The 20355-nt window shown below is 38.7% G+C and overlaps 1 protein-coding gene across 3 annotated transcripts in view; it reads right to left on the bottom strand.

Annotated features, from left to right (window-relative positions):
- The window catches only part of cadps2 (Ca++-dependent secretion activator 2), a 254458-nt gene that overhangs the window by 52313 nt on the left and 181790 nt on the right, over positions 1-20355 (bottom strand). For all 3 annotated transcript variants that reach the window (XM_067590867.1, XM_067590868.1, XM_067590870.1), the window contains exons 14-17: positions 15588-15689; positions 11605-11668; positions 11370-11493; positions 9416-9516 (exon numbers count right to left, since the gene is read on the bottom strand). In XM_067590867.1, coding sequence (XP_067446968.1) covers positions 9416-9516; positions 11370-11493; positions 11605-11668; positions 15588-15689 — 391 coding nt within the window. The remainder of the gene's footprint in view (positions 1-9415; positions 9517-11369; positions 11494-11604; positions 11669-15587; positions 15690-20355) is intronic.

Below are 20355 nucleotides of genomic sequence, written 5' to 3'. Positions count from 1 at the left end.
AATTAATGGCTGCTAAACATAGCTGATATGTATCTTGATATGTGTGTGTGTGTTTAATCTTATATCCTTAGTGAGAAGTTAGTCAAGCTGGTCTTCAAACTGTGTTTGATTATTCACCATTTTTGGAAAAACAACAAGAGCGTTCAGTTTTTACGCTTCGCATATCTGGAACAAACTCCCAGAAAACTGCAGGTCTGCTGCAACTCTCAGTTCTTTTAAATCAAGGCTGGAAACTTTTCTGTTGGTCGCTCGATTAAATAATAAATACTGGCTTTTGATTCTCACACTGCACTGAAACTTTTATTCTCCTGTTTTATCTGTCTTATTCTATTTTGGCTTATTTCTATGTTCTATTCTCTCAACTGAGTGCAGCTTTTGACACAGTAGACCACATTATTTTAGTTGACCGTCTTAAGACCTGGGTGGGCATCAAGGACGCTGCACTTGATTGGTTTTATTCTTACCTTTGAAAAAGAACCTTCTCAGTCACCATTGGTAACCTCACTTCTTCCATAGCCCACAATACCAGTGTCCCACAAGGTTCCATTTTACGTCCAATTTTATTTTCTATCTACATGCTTCCACTTGGCCAAATCATTCAACAACACAATGTTTCTTTTCATTGCTATGCAGACGACACACTGATATACCTTCCTCTGAGACCCGGTGATCCAAGAAGCCTAGCCGCTGCTGTGGATTGTCTCAACGATGTCAACCGTTGGATGGCACAAAATTTCCTTCAACTCAACAACTCGGGAAGGGGATGAGGAGGTTTCCATCTAAGAGTTTGCATTTTTTTCGCTGCAGTAATACCCGCAAATAAGATAAAAAAATTTGGTAGATGGCAGGTTAAGTGTTGAAGTATCGTTCAGAATCAACAATCTGGGGCAACATGGAAGATGCTCCCCCAGAAGATTAGATAATGCAGAAGTTACCACTTTCCAAAATGCAGCCAAACCAGGGCACTCCCAGTACATATGTACAAATGAGCCCACACAGACTAGAGTACATAGATGACAAAACGGAGAGGGTGAGTTTCATAAGATGGAATTTTCTAGGGGTAAGATAAAGTCTATGAAAAAAATTAAAATGAATAAGTTTATGGTCAGGATTTTTAGATGTGCGGTCCAGATGATCTCAAACTGTAAACCAATTGATCTCACCACCGAGATGTTCAAACTCTCTTTCCCGCACCTGGTGAACAGTGAGAGGACCACACGAAGAATTCAGTGACAAGTTATAAACCAACTTGACTGAACTCCCACATTAAATCAGAGATGGAGTTCATGGGTATAGAGAGGTCGCCTCCAGGGAACACCATGAGCACGCATGGATGCTCTGAGTTGTAGGTATAAGAAAAAGGAGAAGCCAGGTAGGTTATATGTTGTTCACAAATCATTAAATGTTCTGAGACCATCTTCATTACAGATGTCAGACAATGAGTGGATGCCTCTATTAAAACCCATTTTTACAGACTTGCTTTTATTTAATGTTGTCTTTCGAGCATCTTTGTATTGTCTTTTAATCTTTTTTATCATCTCTCTATTGTTTTTCTTTTTTGTGTGTGTTTGTATTGTTCTGCTTTTGCTTTGTCTGTCAAAGCACTTTGTAATCTCTGTTTTTAAAGGTGCTATATAAATAAAGATATTATTATTATTACTCTTTAATAACTATTTGAATTGTATTTAAATGTTATCCTTGTCTTAATGCTTTTAATGTTCTATGTAAAGCAATTTGAATTGCCTTGCTGTTGAAATGTGCTCTACGAATAAACTCGCCTTCCCTAAACACCAAAAAACACGACCTGTCAAAAGCTTTAGAAATCTGAATAAATGGAGACAGATGCAATATTTCTTTGGCTGCTGTGACTGTTAGCTGCTTTTAAACTTGAATAGAAGAGGGAAAAAAAGCCCATAGGTGCTGTTGTGAAAGTACTTGCTGATTAACTAATGAAGATATCTTCAGTCTAAAGAGCATCTGGGCTGCTGTAGCTCTCCAGCGGACAGAGGTCAGCCTGCTCAGGCGGCCGCTGCTATTGATGGCTAAAGGACCTCTGAGAGAAAAGTGCAACCAGGCTTGAATCACACGCTGATGCACTCAGGTCGGTATTTGTGTACAACCGAGGAAGAAGAGGCAGAAATGTCAGACGGGGGGAAAAAGAGAAATGACACGGCAGCAGCTCTGAGTCGTGGCTTGGCAGGACTACTCATCAGGCCTTTCAAACGCGCCTTTTCAGTTTCCCGTTACTGGCGACGAACACAAGCATTAATAAAACCAGCCTGACGATTCCTCGACACTTTAAACTCTTTCATCTCAAGACATGAATACATACATGAAGTATGAAAGAAGGAAGCTAGGAAACAAAAAAGGAAAAAGACAAAAGGAAGGACCAACAAAAGATTGAGAAGAAGCAAAGAAAGAGGGGAAAACGGAAAAAAAAGAATATGATAATTAAGGACAAAAGACCAAAACGAGGTCCAAATGAATGGAAGAAAGAAGGAAGAATGAAGAGAAGTAAGGAAAATTGAAGTAAGAGAGGAGGGGATATGGAAAATGGGAAGTAGGGAGCAAACTGGAAGAAAGTAAAAAAGAAGAAATAAAGGAAAGAAAGATATGAAGAAGCAAAGAAAGAGCAAAGAAGAAAGAAGAGAAGCAAGTGAGAAAGTCAAAAGAATGGAAGAAAGATGCAAAGAAGGCAAGAAGGATGAAAAGCATGAAAGGAAAGGCGGGAGAAGCGAAGAAAGAATAACGAAGGAATGAAGGAAGAAAAGGAGAAAGGAATGAGAAATAGACAAAACAAGGAGATAAATATGAGAAAAAACAGGTAAAAGGACGGTAAGAAATGACAAAAGAAGCTGAAAAACAAAGAGCAAGAGGTAATGGTAAGCAAACGAGGAAAAAAATAAAGGAATAAGAGAAAAGCCTGTTTACAACCAGGAGGAAGAGGAGGAGGAGGAGGAGGAGGAGGAGGAGAGCGTCGGCGCTGTGATGGGCTAAAGGTACTTATTGTACCGCCAAGGACATCCGTTCTTCTACATCCTCCCTTCAACAAACCACTTGCCCCCCCAAAAAAAATGTGAAAAAAGCATCATTATTACTTAATATTTTCCCATTTTGAAGGGTATTGTTGGTGCATCAGACGTCAACAAGGGTTTTATGAAGCCAAACAACTGAAGGAAGGTGACCGGCTAATTAATGAAAAGTTAATTCAGCCACCAAGATGTCAGGTGATAAGTTCTGGTTCCAGTTTAGCCTGAAGGTGTTGGATGGAGATCAGGTCAAACCAAGTTCCTCCACACCAAACTGGGAAAAACCATTTCTTTATGGAGCTGCTTAGTTAAATTAGATTAAATTCACATTGTTTCCATTGGGATTCATTTATTTTTTATTTATATTCTTTTATAGAAAGTACATTCAGTCCTCAGGCCACTGTCGACTGACATCTGATTTAAAGAGACCACACAGGTGTTTTTTTTTTCATGTTTTAGTCTATTGACTACAAACTATTATTCACTTCTGAGCATTTTTCAGTAGTTTTTAGATTGATTTCCATCTTTCCAGACAGCCGCTGGTTTCAGTCAATTTGTACAAAATTCAATCTATTCAATCTAGTCTTTAAAATGGCTAAAGATAGATAATCCATCAAAAATGCATTTAGTCTCCTTGCCTTTTGTTACTGTTACATTACTGCTGTGTGGTGATATACAGTAGCATCCAGGGAGTGTTTTTGAAAACTTGTAGGTGCAAGGACGTTGTAGCATGTCAGATATGAGAATCGACTGCTGAAAAGATTTCTTTTTTTTTTTTTTTTTTTTTTAAAGGAACAAAAAAACTGAACACACACACATCCTTTTTTTTCCTAATGTCCATGTTCGCTGATTGTTTGTCTTCTTGAGTTTGCTTTTCTGACATCGTTCAAGAATAAAAATGCTTTTTGGCAGCTAACTGTCCAAACTTGGATGTTAGCAGGACCTTGAAAATACAGTTTCTGTTCACGACTGCATGACAAGAGTACTAACAAAACCAACAACAACAAAAAAAAAATGGATTAGATGTTGACTGTGATGCTGCAAGTTGATTTCCATGGTGATAAACTGAAATGGCTGCATGGAAACCAACCTAAAAACTTTGAGTTTTTTGTGCTGCTGGCTGCTGTTTCAGTTTATAATAACTGATCTAATAACAGCATTATAAGTCATTTCTTCACAGATGAAACCTCCTCTTATAAAGGACTTATGGCATTTATGTTTCCATAAATAGATAAAATCCTTTGAACCGTCAGCCTCAGGGTCAGAAACCACTTCCTGTCACGGGTTCATGAAAAGAGAACCAGAACACTTTTATTCTCACGGTCTTTCTATCATGTTTACCTTATTTATCCCATTTGACTTGTACATCCTGTTTGTTGTTATTGTGTTATTTACTGCTGCAGTGACCCTCTGCTCTCACGGCAGCGAGCACTACAGAAAAAATATTTACACATCAAAAAGCACTTTATAAGAGCAGAGAGGTGATATACAGACCATGTTTACATGCATACCGATGTGAAATCAAACTACAGGATGTGTGTTGATCTCAGTTTTCAATAATGATGTTTTAACATGAACTGATATCAAGTCTACAAACCCGTCTGAGTACATTTACTCATTTACAAGTACAAATTAGAGGTACTTGTACTTTACTTGAGTATTTCCATGTGATGTTACTTTATACTTCTACTCCACTACATTTATTTGACAGCTTTAGTTACTTTTCAGATGAAGATTTGACACAAAATATTTTAATATTCTAACTGTTGTTTAGATTTTATGTTCTTTTCTTTTTTTAAATGTTGTTATGCGCTTTCAGCTGCATTAGTGTGTGAATGGTGCTACATAGATACAATATTATTATTTAAAAAGAACATATGACACTTATATAACATGATGCAGTTAATATTATTATAGTAATGCTAAAGGTCTTTGCAAATCAAGTCTGTTTTTTTCGTCAGAAATTGTTGCACGTTAAAAAATAAATATGACGTCACGTTGTGTCGATCACGTTTACGCACCGACTCCAAAAGTTTCGTCCGTCATTAAAGTTTTCAGAGCAGGTTCGATTTTCTGCGTTTTTTTGCATCCGTCAAAAGCCTTCACAGAGTTGTTTGACCACTCAGAGCCACCGTACACGCAAACGACACAACCTGGAAACACTGATACTATCAGCTCCAGCAGAGACGTTACACGCAGACAACTATTGATCATGATCTTGTCTGTATGTTGCAGCGTTTTGAGGCTGTGCTCTGAATATCTGCCGATCCAGTCGAAAGGCTGATCACCGGTGATCACCTGTGATCAGGTGTGTGTGTGTGCTGCCGGCCGCTTTCGCAACGAATATAGTAATAAAACGCATCGGACTCAGTGTGCGAGGCTTCTGTGCGTAACAATTTTTGTTGGATGACGGATTAAAAAAAACACATACCAAAAAAACAGACTTGGTGTGCAAAGACCTTTAACAATGTGATTTTTCGACCGCTCCTTCAAATTTGATGAACAGATTAGTTCAGTTGTTAAAACTAGTTTTTTTTCAATTAAAACTTTTAGGTAAAGGCTGATCTCTCTTCCAAAGGTTTTCAGAGTTATTAATCTTTTTACCACCTCTCAGTCTACAGTTAGTACAAAATGCAGCTGCTCGTCCTCTAACCGGGAAAAGAAAGCGTGATCACATGACACCAGCGTTGGCGTCTCTCCTGTCCATTTCAGGATTGATTTTAAGATTTTATTTATTGTTTTTAAGGTTTTAAATGTGCCGGCAACACTTTATCTAGCAGAACTGCTACATCATCATACTCCAGTTAAAGCGCTGAGGTCGACCAGTCAGATGCTCTCGGACGTTCTGAGATCCGGTTACTAAAAATAGAGGCGACTGAACCTTTGCGATGGCCGCCTCAAATCTGTGGAACCGCTCACCTTCATATAAAGATCTGCTCAGACGCTGGAAAACTCATAAGTCACTGCTGAAGACCCTCGTTGGCATTCAATTTGAGTTGAGCTCTTCTTTCTCCTCTTCTTTTATTATTATTATGTTCATTGTTTTCTTTAATTCTTATTTGTTATTTACTTTTATATAGATTTATTTTGGTATTTTAAGTCTGTTCAGCACTTTGTTCAGTCAACTGTGGCTGTTTTTAAACGTGCTAAACAAACACATTTTGACTTGACTTGACCGTTAGCTACGTTAGCTCGTTTTCATGCTAACGTTACTTGTGTGAGAGGAGCTTCTGTGCTGCTGGTTGACGGTTTGGGAAACTCACAGTACATTTCTCACTGCCTGTAGAGCTAACGTTGTGTAGTCTGCGTTAGCGTTAACACTGCTACTAGCTGCTGTTTCTTACAGGAATATGTTTCATATGTTAGCTAGCCAGAGCTGACAGATGTCTGGCAAAGGTGGTGTGGTGAAAAATTGCAGAATTCACCTCTAACCAGTGACTTTAGGAGTTTCCAGCAACTTAATTAATTTATAAATACTGGAAATGTCCGTCAATAAGCTACCATGACATCAGGCTGCGTATTTTCTGCCCCTCATCATCTGCAACAATGATCCAAACAAAATGGCTGCACGTGTCTGACGCTGCAGCAGTAATAACTTCACATTATGCTCCCATATAACCATTCACACATATTAAAACTAAAGAAATACTCTGAAAAACATTATCAAACGATTCTGTATGGTTGGTATTGTGTTTTTTTGTGTGTTTAGTGTACTTTGAAGAGATAATAATCTGCTGCATTGAGGTGTTTTCCGTAAAGGAGCAGATTATTATTAATAATCCAGTGACCATGGAAGACATTAATTACACACAACAGCAGTCAGAGAAAAGAGGCTGACAGTGAAACACAGACACTCAGCAGACTTACCTCTCTTCCCTTCCATGATAGGTACAAAGAAAAGAGAAACAGAAAGGACAGAAAGTCAGATAAATAATAAAAAGTTTATTTTCTCTTGAAGTGTCTGCAGTGGTTCCACTGGGAGTTTCCCAGTCCAGCTTTATGAACTGCTGCCTCTAAACAATTTACATGATTGATATGTAAATGCAAGACTGATCTTTTAATAGATTTGTGGTATTGATCCCTTTATGAATCCCATTAATCCCCGAGGGAACAAACAACCAAACTTTCTGTCTCTGGATTTGATTTTTGTGTGTTTTACGTGTAAAATTCTGCCTCTTTAGTTGCTTCTTTTTTGTATTTGTCATGTTTGTTAGTGATAAAAAAAAACAACTAAAAGGACTGTAAAGAGAAGATGATGTGGACCAACTGAAGCACCGGCTCGTCACTGTGACGTCGTCGTAATGAAACTCTGACAAAAAAAAAAAACCCCACAAAGGTGCAGCGAGCACGTTGTAGCCCGGTAAACAATTATGATTCATCTCTAAATTTAAGCCGTGACAGCTTGTGGCGTTGCTCTGACAAAAAAAAACCTCTAATTTGCAGTTAACATCACATCTGAAGCTCGGAGAAGAGATCACGCCAGTCGCCATGGCAGCGGCAGAGCGTGGCGTGTTATTAATAGCTCAGAAACAGATGCCTGAGCGCCACGCTGCCACTTAGGGCCGATCAAAACCGCCACGTCTCAACACCTATGATTGATCAGTTTTACACCGTGGCGTATAAACGGCGTGTGCATATGGACCGTGGGCGTTGTTTTCATCGTGCCTCCGCCGAAGACGGATAATGCAGCGCCGCCACTTGCCGTGTCATCTGCCACTTTAGCGTAAAACGCTGCCAGTAGAAGGCAAATAAAGGAAAAGTGGACAGTGCAGCTAAAAGTGATCAAGAATCTTTAATGAAATGATCAAGTGACTCGTGGCGTCTTTGTCACAAACACACACACAAAAAAAAACAGATTTAAAGCAGAAGAGTTAATTTGTTAACGTAATGAATCCAAAAACAAACAAGATGGAGACTTGATTTCTTTTGACAGTGACGTCCTGTCAGTTAAAAGTTACTCCATCCTGATGATTCAGCTCAAATGTTTACTGTCTCAAATTTAATAATTAATTCATAGTTTACACAGATTATTATAAACACATCATTCTTTATACGTGCCTGAACAAAATACTGTTGAATAAGAAAATCTTACAGTAATATGAAGGTGGAGGTGATGATGATCATTTAAATCTTATATTTAGTAGAGTAGAAATGTCCACCTTCTGTAGAGAAAGTTAATAATTTTGTATTGTGTTGTGTTAAAATACTGTTTGCCTGTTTGCATAAAACAAACCGTCTTATGTGCACCTGATGTACAAAATAATCACACATAGATCTGACCATGAAAACCCTTTGACTCTCCTTCCTTCCTTTGTATTTAGCACACTGCCGTGAAGCTGCTTTCTTTCTCTTTGCATCAGTTATGAAATAAAAAACACCTCCAAAAATACTTCAATTTTGCAGCTTTTCCCAAATATTAAATAATTACTCTAAAATAAAAGAAACCAAAAAACCGTTCTAATAATCTGCGGACCAGATCTGACAGTAACGCAGGCTGGATCTCTGAGCCTCAGTCAATATGAATACATTTAATCTCTAGTTCCCAAAGTGAAGTTTTTAAACTAAACAACATTAGTGATTAATCAGTTATTAATTTAGTCTGTAATTTCCCATTGGGATTAATAAAATACTCATTAATCATTCATCATCACTTATTATTAAGATCCAAAACTACTGCGAACAACAGAAGTCACCAAAAGCATGTAGTTAGTCCTGAAATGTTCCATTGATCTATTTACTAATCAATTACAGTTTAATAACTGATGGATCTACATGTAAAAATCAATAAAAATAAGGTAAATCAATCATTCTCTTGTTCCAGCTTCTCCAGTATGAAGATCGGCTGCATTTCTTCTGTTTTCTATCATTATAAACTGAGTCTCGGTGGGTGTTTTGGACTGTTATTAACGGGAGATGAAGATGGACAGATGGTCTTTTTTTTGACATTTTACAGACTCAGCAGTTCATTAATTAATCAAAACCAAACGGACCCATAATGAAACTAATCACGGGCTACATCCCCACGTCTAACGACTTTATCACGGTAACAACTGCTGTCAAGACGTCAGGAGGAGAGAGTAAAGAAACCTTTCAGAATATGTTTAATGATCCTGTCCAGACAAGTTTTAAAGGTATGTCAAAAAAAAAGCCACTCTGCTTTGAATAATAAATTGTGTTTGATATGTTTAAGTTCCTACATCATCCTGAACCATAATTGGCTCCAAAGTAGATGTGAATTGTAGGTAAACGTGTTAAACTGAGGTTTAAGTCGAGCGCAGAGAAACTTTCAAGTGAAGTAACGATAAGTAAAACACATTTATAAGTAAAGCAGGACTTTAAAGCTCATCACCATGGCGTTATGTGTCTAAAGCAGAAGTGTGAAATACCTCTGAGTGATGCTCTTCGTTCTGCTGCAGGACTTCGATGCAGAGCTCTCCCAGTCGCATCATGTCCTCCAGTTTCTTCTCCGGAGCTGCCGGAGCGTCCGCTGAACACGTTCATTCAAACACAGCAGGGAAAAACATCCATTTACAGAGGAATTATAAATACTGAATTCACATGCAGGAAAAAAATATTCCATAAATCTAAACCTGAAAATGTTATTTATCGTTTTCGTTATTTTATTTCAATCGTTTTTTTTTAATGAAATTTATGTTCAAGACAAAAGAAAACAAGGTTTAGTTTTTAACTTCATGGTAAACATCACTGAGTAATAAAAGTTTTAACCGAATTCCCGAAATATCTTTGATATAAAATATTAATAGAGTCTGTCTATAGATTTATGTGAACATATCTATGACAAGATGTCATTATTAGTGGAGTAACCGTCATCCCACTGGTTGATTTTAACCCTTAAATATGGTTCATATTCTACTATTTTCACACCATCACCTCATAGTTAGTCTCTATACCAAACCTCTGAACCACAAATCTGTTTTATTAATTTATAAACACCATCAGTCATTAATAAATGGTTGATTGATCCTTTATGAAGCTTTCAGAGAGCAGAGAGAGTTTTATCCTTTAGGTTTGTTTACAGAACATTAAACATTCACAGTCTCATTATTGACCTTCATGTCTGATGTTATTTTCTGGTGTTTCAGGAAGGAAACCTTTTGTGTTTTGTTGCTGGTTTTATTTGTAGAGTTTTTGTGCAGAACACAAAGTTCCTGGTTTGCAATGTGATGTAAGAAGTTCTTGTCTGTGTCTGACAAATATTTCATCACTGTGACTGTATTTTGGTGTCTTGTAAGACCATGTGCACGTGCATGCGCCTGCGTACGTGCATGACTGACTGACTAACTATGTCACCTAAAACAGGAGAAACATAACTGCCATCATGAATTCAATGAATGCTACTGAAAATGTTCAAAATCAACCTGAAACACCCTTCATGTACAAAACTATGTATCAGCTGCACAAAAATAGTTGAAATATTTCCGTTTTATATATTTTGAATCACTTTAGGAAAATTTATAAAATTTCAGGTTAAAAGAATGTCAGTCAGGGTGTTTTTACTGCTCTCAAGTGAATAAAAATGGGTCAAATTGGACCTGAACAGTATATGTAAAGGTTAAACTTTTAACCTCAAGTCTACTCAGTGATGCTGTCTGTCCTCGATGTTGTACGGCTGTTTGTTTTCTTTCTCTCTGCTGAACTACATTGATCTCAGTGAGATAACCTGGTTAATAGTGTCATTTAATATTGAATAACTGCTGACCAAATCAAACCTTATATTCTGATCATCTGTTTTTCTGTCATACAGCTGCACAGCATAAAGCATATTGATGGTTTGCTGTAGTATTTTGTATAATAATATCAGTTATAATATCAGTGAGGATCTGCTGAGGCGGGAAGCTTCAACCAGGACTCAGACAGCCTCTCTTCTGTGAGGTTCAGCTGCAGTTTGTGAAGCAACAGCAGCACCTGAGAGTCCTGGTTCACCTGCAAAATGTTACTGAAAGGTGGGGTGGGGTGGGGTGGGGGGGGCTTATTTTCTCATAATCCCTCCATGGCAGCAGCAATAACTGATATATCAGCACGTTTTATTGCTGCTTTTTGAGAATGAATGTGTCAGGTTTGATCCACATGAGCCCTGTGATGTTTTGATCAGTTTCCGTGGTGATAGAGAGGAGGTTGTTGTTATGTTACGAACCGGGGTTCTACATTTTTTGGACTTTCATGTGTCGTGAAGGCCTGTAACAGTGAGCGGCAGCAGGACATGAATGTTTTTTCTACAGTAGAAGAAGAAGAAGAAGCAGGAATCGCAATTCCATCAGACTTTATCATTATGCCAACGATCCACCTCAGCGGAGTGAAACCGTGAAACCGTAGTCTCACCTTTGATCTGAGCGTATTCCATCAGCTGACTGTAGTTGATCTGAGCTGCTTTCTCCAGACACCTCTGCACCAGTTTCTTCATCTCCTCAGGAGGAACAGGAGTGGTGATGTCCTTCATCAAAACCTGAAACAACACAAACAGCAGCCACATATTATTTAAGTTGTAAAGATTTTACCAACATCGAACAGGAAGTTTGTGCAAATATTTCACAGTTATTTAAATGTGTTCCTTTACCCGTTCCTGCAGGGAGAGCGTCGCCTTCAGGGCCCCATCTGGTCGTCCGAAGGGAAAGCAGTACCTGCAGATGCAAAACGTGGGCGGGCATCACATTTAGAAACAATCTCAGGGACAACAGTGTGAAAAAAAAAAAAGAAGAAGCAAAAGAAGAATAGAAGATGGAAGCAGCGGCAGAAAGACATCAGTCAGAACGTCAACAGATGGCTGCCTCCTTTCATCTAATTACACTGATGAAGGAAGCTTTTCTCACCTCCAGCTCCGTCTGAGCGCAGACGAGGCAGTTCAGAGAGGTTTCACGTTGCTAATTGACAAGTGAACAGTACTTAATAAACAAAGGCATGTAGTCACCGGGGTCAGCCATTTACTGGACAAAAACCTACAGGCAGATGTTCTTGTTCCTTCACACTGATACGACTGAAAATAAAACCATAAAACAAAGTAAGTTCTGAAGATTATTATCTGGCAGGACTTCAGCTCATACTGGAGTAAAGTTCATGATATTCATTTCATTAAATGATATTTAATCCATTAAAAAGCAGAATATGTTGAAAAGGCCTGAATTGTCTGATAAAGACCTTTGACACAAAGTAAAACATATGTGACAAATGAACATTTATATGTGAATTTATGACATATATGACATTAAACAGATTATCAGCTAAAATGCAAATTGTTTTAGTCAGTTATTAAGTAAAAATATCAAACGTATTTTTGTTACAGCTTCACAAATTGTCTAATTAGTTTGTTTTTAGCTGCAAACATGAAACCAGTAATTCCCCTTTCAGACCAACACAGTGACCCGGGTCATTCCTGGATCAGAGGCCTGTCTGAATGTCCTCGACTGTAGAAACGGCTTCTATACTCGTTTGTTTTGTCTGATACAAGTTGAAGGAAGTAATTTATCGCCTGGATTTTGTTCAGTGGGAACATTTTTGGCTGGACTACAACAGTGGGACCAGCTCTAAACATGCAGCTGTTGATGAGTGAGTGAGTGATGAAGTTACACCATTGGCCGCCGTTGCTCTTTCAAAATTAATCTGTGTTTTCGTCGGATTATGTCATCAGGGGGGGCGTTTACAGCGCCTCCACTCATAGCTCTATTCACACAGGACCAGCGTTACCCAGAGACCTCATGTGATTAAGAAATTAATCACACAATCACTGCGCTCGTGTGGCGCATTCACAAGGGATAAATGAAGTTTACTCAGACTTTCTTTAGTAACATTATCCCTCTGAGATATGTGTGACAACACGTCAGGCTGGAAAACTTTTACAGTCTTGTCTAAAATGACCTGAATACATAACTGGTGGAAACAACAGAGCGATGCAGAGTGACTGTGTTTCTGCTCTCAGCTCTGTTAGAGAAGTCGGTTAAACTGCGGTTTAAACTGACACGTACCAGCGTCTCCGCGTCTCCTCTACCGTCCAGTGTGATTGACTCTCTGACCGCGATGTGTTTGGCGTTTATAACTGAACTAATACCAGTGTAACAGGTTTAGCTGTGCAGCATATGTGTTATAATTACACAAAAAAATTGTAAATAGTTAAATCCTGACGTGCTAGTCCTGCAGGGTCAACATTTGGAACATTTTAGACTCAGTTCATTGTACCCCTATGTTCTCCCCTTTTGTCGTTGTACTTCATGGGAGAGGTAAGCGATGTTGTGCGCTTCCTTTGAATTACAGGTGTAAGTTTGTTTATTAGCTTGGACTTCTTGTGCAGTATGCTAACACATTTCTGTGTTATTTAATTTGTGTAGGAGCCTGAGTTAGCATCACAATTGACCGGAGGATTTCTTTTGTTTACTTCTGTCTTCAGTGGTAGCCTCCCTCATCTGAGCCTCTTCCTTATAACACAACGCAAGAATCCACCGGTTCCACCAGGACGCAAACTTTTTATTTCTTTTGATGTTTTCACATCACAAACGATGAACAACAGCGATAAAACACAAATCTTGCAGGTAAAACATGAGACTCTTGTAGCTGTTATATCAGTGTAGGTGTGTTTGTTGTAACTGGGTGGAGACGAGACTTTTCACTCAATACTGTCAAAACTTTCATTTATAATTTCCACTTCAGCCTCCAGATGAACGTTTAATATCCAGGAATTCACATTATAAACACTACACCACTGACGATTCCAGTGAAGGGACCACTGCTGATGCGGTTCCCTTTACATTAAACAATCAGCTCATCGTATTGATCAAACTCTGACCCAGAACTTGTAAATATCTCAAGGAAGTTTAGTACAAAGTCAAGACTTTGTGATACGTAGCACAACAAGCTAGCAGAGCGGCGTCAACAAATCAGCGTCCTCATACGTGCACAGATGGAAATACTCTCCAGAGAGTGAAAACCTGATGCTGTTATTAGTCTTTGGAGCCGTTTCTAAACAAACTAACGTGACTACTTAAACTATTGTGATGTGTAGCACAACAAGCTAGCATCACTGCATGGGTCTGCATGATCAGATCATCATGGTCAAAGATGATCAATATGACAAGCGTGGAAGTTTTTTTTACTATAAAGAGAACCACGCATGCACTGTAGCTTCTTCCTGACATGGAAACACTTTCCAGAAGCTGTTATTAGTCTTTGGAGCCGTTTCTAAACAAACTAACGTGACCAAACTCTTAATAATGAAGGAACATGTCACCCAGTGCAGCGATGTGACTCACTGATGTGTTTGTAATAGTTCTTGGACAACAACGGAGGAATAAGATTTATCAGGCTTTGATTGACAATACTTGTTAGTAGATCAGTTCATTGTTGGTTTGGATCCAAACATGAGATTTGTTGACAAGAAGAAAAGCCTTTAATGTCCTTTGTTTTTGAGGTGTCCACATACTTTTGGCCACATGGTGTATATTTGGAGCCTATAAGTACAAACCACTCAAATAAATAAACACTACATTTATCTTCAGTTGTGGAGAGATTCAACTGTTGGTGAGTTAAACAAAAAGACAAAGAATAAACCAAAGAGCGACGAGCTAATCTTCAGATAGTCTTCTTCATTTGTAAGAAAGAGTAATAATCATTAGAGGCAGTGAAGAAGAGCCGCCGTAGTTAAAATGTATAACCTTAAATGAATCTTTAGTGGCTGAGCTCAGCTTTAATCTAAACCAAACTGTGGAAATCCTGCTCTTGTCTGGGGGGGACATTAGCATAATCCCGGCATTGTCCCGTCCATTGTTTACCAGCATTAGCCTCTTGTTGAGGTGAGTTAGTAATGACTCCCGCTGATCGACCCCCCCCTACTACCCCCACCCACCCTGCGGCCCCTCCTCTCCTCTCTGGGGCCAGATGGAGGGCCCCTCTCAGGCGTGAAGTGTTTAAAGAGCCGGGCTTCGGGACAGTTAATGGCACAGGTCCATTCATACGAGTGTTGCTCAAGGTCTCGGGGCTGTCGCTTTCACACCGCGCTCACAATGTGTTCACACGGCGGCGACGACGCTGAATAGCAGCACGCAGATTGCAGGGAGGTCTCTCATCAGCCTCCGTGGACGCATGTCCTGCACCTGTTGTGTGCTGCTGATGGGGCTAAAAATACCCAGACTGCCTTGGTTCATTATGATGGAGTTAAAGGAGCATACCGGTGGTTTTACATGTTTTAGTACAAGCGGCTAAATCTTTCAAATTGATAGAGGAGATTTTCTGCACACTTAGATGCAGCTTTTGGTCCATCAGACCTTCATGCTATCAGTTATCTATGTAATCTATCAGACCTGTTTGTATGCTCTGATGAAGGTCTGATAGACTGAAAGCTCAAAATACAGAAGAAATCTCTTCTATCAATTAGTACAAGAAAATCTCAAAGTTGTACTTAAGTACAGTACTTGAGTGAATGTACTTACATACTTTCTACCACTGTTTATATAAAAAGACACTTAAAACTGCTGCTGCTGCTGCTTTCATGAGAATAACTTCATAAGGAGACACATTAGAGCTGCTTTATGACTCTTCTGAGAAGGTTTTTCATACCTAAAATGTGTGATCTGGTTCTCCAGCAGAGATATGAGGCGACTCCTGATGGCTTCAAACTGCTCTTTCTCCTCCATGGTCACCGTCCCCATCCCATCAGGCCTGAGCAGACAGAAAAATCACAGAGGACACAGTTAGTGGGCTTTAATCTTTACCTCACAGATCACAGCTACAGATCACAGGCTGGAGGCATCGAAGGACGGGTTCCCAGTGTTTCAAATGTGTTGTTTTCCTCGCTGTAATCATTTCTCCTGTTTATACTGGATATTAAAAGATCCTTCAAATGTGCTTTCAATGGAAGTGATGGAGGCCAAAATTAACAGTGTGAAGCTTCTATTCAGCTTCAGCAGTCTGAGTTAGTCATATCAAGTGGATATCTGTCACATTTACAGTCTTTTTATCATCAAATTCCCTCTTTGTGTTTCCTCGGACAGTGTTTCCCTGTTGAGCTGCAGGTGGAAGTATAGTAACAAAAAGAGGAACTTTGGCACTAAAAAGACTGTAACGTTGAAAGATATCTACTTGATTTGACTCATTTGGACGCTGAAGCTTCATATTAGCTTCAGATAAACTTTTAAATACATTTTTTGCACAGAAGGAGGACTGTGGATTTTGTCCCCCATCACTTCCATAGCTGATGGTGGGATGTTATGTTATGATGTTATGATACAACAGTCCCGTCTGAAATAACGGCCAGCATGAACATATAAAAAGCTGAACACTAACAAACATTAATTAGCCATCCTTTAACAACTCACATAGTGAATTCAGCATAATGTACATTTCCACAGCAATAGTTCCTTTGGTGTAACATTAGTCATTCCTCCACTATCTTCATGCACTGGGTCTATTTTTGCAGGACTTTGCATCTCTGAAGCATGACATTCACTCGTGCATGTATATAAGGACAGAGACAGAACGCTGCTGTTTTCCTTCTGCTAATATTCATTATTCAGGAAATACAGAAATACAAAATAAAGACACACTGGGCTCGATACAGTCATTAAAACCAGTGAACAGACACAAAGTATCTGCTACCTCTATCAGTCAGAAATAAGCTGCAAGTTCACTTTCACTTTGTTATAAAACACAAGAAAATATCCGCAAATCAACTCTCAGCAATATTGGAAACATGTCCTCTAATGAACAGAGCGAACCAAGACAGAGACACAACCAGGATCATCAAAACGTTTTCTTGTTCCTCATGTTCCTCAATTCTTTCTACTTTTTTTGTTCTTGCTCAGCTACAGACGTTACAACCAACACTTCCTGCAGATGATTCACATAAAAGCGTACAATGAAAGGGAGGGATTGTGTCCTTTGAACCGCTGAAAGGATTTTAATGTCAAACTTTTAACTGATGGTAGTTCAACAGCAATTGAAAATATATGTATTTTAATATAAAATATGATGAAATACACTTACATACTTCATCTAAGACTGTTTCAAATAAATGCCCGGTTTTCTCTTCCAGAATTTACATAAATATCAAACATGAACTCTGACTGTATCTTTGATATGTTGTTGACATTTCAGCACAAGTCTTCCTCTTCATCAAGACTTTCTCACTCGCAAATATCAAGACATTTCTAGAAGTGCCGACCCCTGCAGAAGCTGAAGGTCTGAAACACAGAAACATCAAACACGCAGCAGAGTTGAAGTAGGTCTGTGGGGTTTTTTTATATATAAAAGCATCAAAGAGAAAAAAGACAAATAGAAAAGGAACAGAATGTGAAGCTCAGTGCTGCTTTTCTGTCTTTGGTTTTCTTTCTCACTCTGACAAATTTGACTGGCTTGTTTTCACCAAACTAACTGATCAAGCAGCCAAACTCTCCACGCTGACCTTAAAAGTCAACCAATCAAACGGAGAGAGCTGCTCAGGCTCCTCTTCCTCCTCCACAACTCATCCGACCGGCAGGAGAGCCGACAAAGAAAAAACTGTTAGTTGAGCGCTTCATTAATGTTTGTAAAGCTTTCATTCCCTTCTTGCCTTCGTCTGAATAGGCACTCTGGCAAAAAAGGGGAAAAAATGCAATCAGTACCCAGAGCGACCAGCCTTGACTTTCTGGGCTTTCTCTGTGTAGCTGAAAGAGAAAAGCACCCTCTCCAAACGGCACTCGCGGTCGCCGGAGGGAAGAAGCGAGGCGGTTGTCTGTTAATGAGTTCTTATAAAAGCCTTCGCTGGTTCAGCCCCTGACCGCCGAGCCTCGAGTACCAACAACTACGCCAATCTCCTCACGGCGTGTTCCTGATTCTCCAAAGTCGAAAATAAAATAAAAAAAAGTGATGAGAAAGGAGAAGCAGCAGAGGATCTGACTCTCCGCGGCGAAGGATTCAGGTGCGACGCAAATAGTGAAATGTCACTCGTTAACCAATTACTGTGAATTATAATTATAAAATAATACATTTATTTCATCTATGGAGGAAAGTGTCTCACTGAGAGTCTTGGACAAGTTATGAACATACAATGTATACGTAATAAATCAATAAATATTAAGATAATAAATTAAAACATGAAATGTATGTTTATGTGGGGTTAATATGTATCATGTTATATCATGTAGGACAAAAATGTAAAGAAAAAAATTAAAACATTAAACATTAAAACAATTACATAAAATAAAATATAGTAAATTGCATAAAATGTAATTACATGATAAAAATAAGAGTAAATCTAATAAAATTGCATAAAATTTAATAACAATATGAACAGAATTACGTCAAATTAGAAATAAAAAAATTCAACAAATTCAAAGAAAATATGACATGAAATAAAATGTAATGAATTACATAAAATTGAATTACATAAAATAAAAAAAATGGACAAAATTAAGAATAAAAACCTAAATTACATAAAATAAAATATTCTCTCCAGCTTGCACTAACACTATATTCACTATAACGTGATATTCGCTGTGCTGTGAGGAGCGTTTCTTCAGAGCAGGCTGGTGTTTGGAGGCTGCAGAGAAGCTTCAGGATGAAACAGGAAGAACTCGAGTATCGTGTGAGAACATCAGCGTCTCTTCAGCTCCACTCTACTCCATTCATCCTGTAATGAGAGACAGCTTTCTCTGCACAACAGCACTTGTTAGCACAACTTCTAAACCCTGTTGTTCCTCAAATCTGTCAATTCATTACCACCACCACCCCCCCTCTACCCCCTCCCCACACCACACCCCCTCCACTTCCCACAATCCCTATTTAACAAGCGCCAGTTAATCCTGAGGGGAACATAAAGCGGAGTTGTTGGGAGGGGCGTGTGTGCTCACTCATGTAAAAGGCAAGAAAAGCTCGCTTTCATGTCGGAGCGGCCGAGGGCCTCGCTGCACTCAGGGCCCCCCGCACGGACTAATGAAGACGTGAGGACCGCGGCGGTCTGAGCGAGGTCTTCGATGGCCCGAGGCTCCAAAACCCTCAAAGTTAATGCCAGCTGTCTTGTAATCTGAGTTCCTGAAACAAATCAGCTTTCGTTTCCGTGCGCGGCTCACAGCGAGGTGGCAGAAAATAAAACTGACTGATCAGTTTTGCAGCTCTCAGAGTGGAGGTGAACTTTTACAGTCTTTAGAGCAAAAATCTTTCAAGTATGGCTCCTTTTTTTAACCAAAAGACATCACAGAGTTTTAAAATTCTTAGAGATTAAGATTCCCACACACGGTTGACACATACAGCAGGTTACATTTATTAGATATCTATGTTTTGGTACAACATTCACCAGTCATTTCATTAAAATGCTTGTGTATTATGAAATGTTGTTGTGGTTTGCACCTCAGGGCCACCGTACTTTGTCTGAAAAATGCAAAATGAATCCAAGGCGACATCTTAAAATGTCTTGTTTTGTGCAACCAACAAGACAAAACTCAAACATTTTCAATTTACTATCATAGAGGACAAAGAAAAGCAGCAAATCCTCACATTTCAGCAGCTGGAAACAAGCAGTTGGTTGGCTTTTTTTTCTTGAAAACTGACTCAAATGATTAATTAATTATCAATATAGCTGCTGATAAAGTTCTAAGATCTAATCAACTTCACATCAGTTAATCAATTAATTGTTTCAGCTCTAAAATTGACCTTTAACACAAGCAAAGAAGCAGCTTCAGTCTTGTATCGGTGTCGACACAGGATGCGTTCAGGGACATGATTGAGTGTAGGTCACCTGTGTTGCTCAGAGACCAACACACAATCAACTGTAGTTACCAGTTAAACACAAGATAACGGACGTGAGGCCTGAAAATTAAAGAGCTGTATTGATTAAAATAAAACCGGATCTGTTTCGTCAGACATGCGTGAGACACTTCCTGCAGACAAACTGCTGCTCATGTGCAGCATTTATAATAAGATGTTTTTATTAGTATCACTCTGCATCTGTCTGTATACCAGTGTACAAAGATTACACCTTATTTACATTGAATTTTTGACCTCTACAGGATTTTTTACTTTTCTTTATTTTAGAAAATTAAGACTAGGAAAATTATTCTTTTCCTCTTGAAAATGAAAAGTTTCACAAACAGGCATCTAAAAAAAAAAGTACCAATCACCATTTATACTTTAACCCTGTCACCTGAGACATTAGGTTCTTCTCTTTATGTTTTTATGGTTTATAATGAGTACAAATACAGATTTTTCCCAGTATGCTTCAGTATTAATAATCTAATGATGTCATATATAATAATATATCAGTCAGAGGGACCAAACCACTACTTTTACTGCAATACTTTAACTACATCAAGCTCATAATACTTATGTACTTTTACTGCAATACTTTAACTAC

The sequence above is a fragment of the Thunnus thynnus genome, chromosome 5, assembly GCF_963924715.1.
Source record: "Thunnus thynnus chromosome 5, fThuThy2.1, whole genome shotgun sequence".
NCBI classification, from domain to species: Eukaryota; Metazoa; Chordata; class Actinopteri; order Scombriformes; family Scombridae; genus Thunnus; species Thunnus thynnus.
Note: the sequence above shows the minus strand (reverse complement) of the source record. Positions and strands in the feature narration are given on the sequence as shown.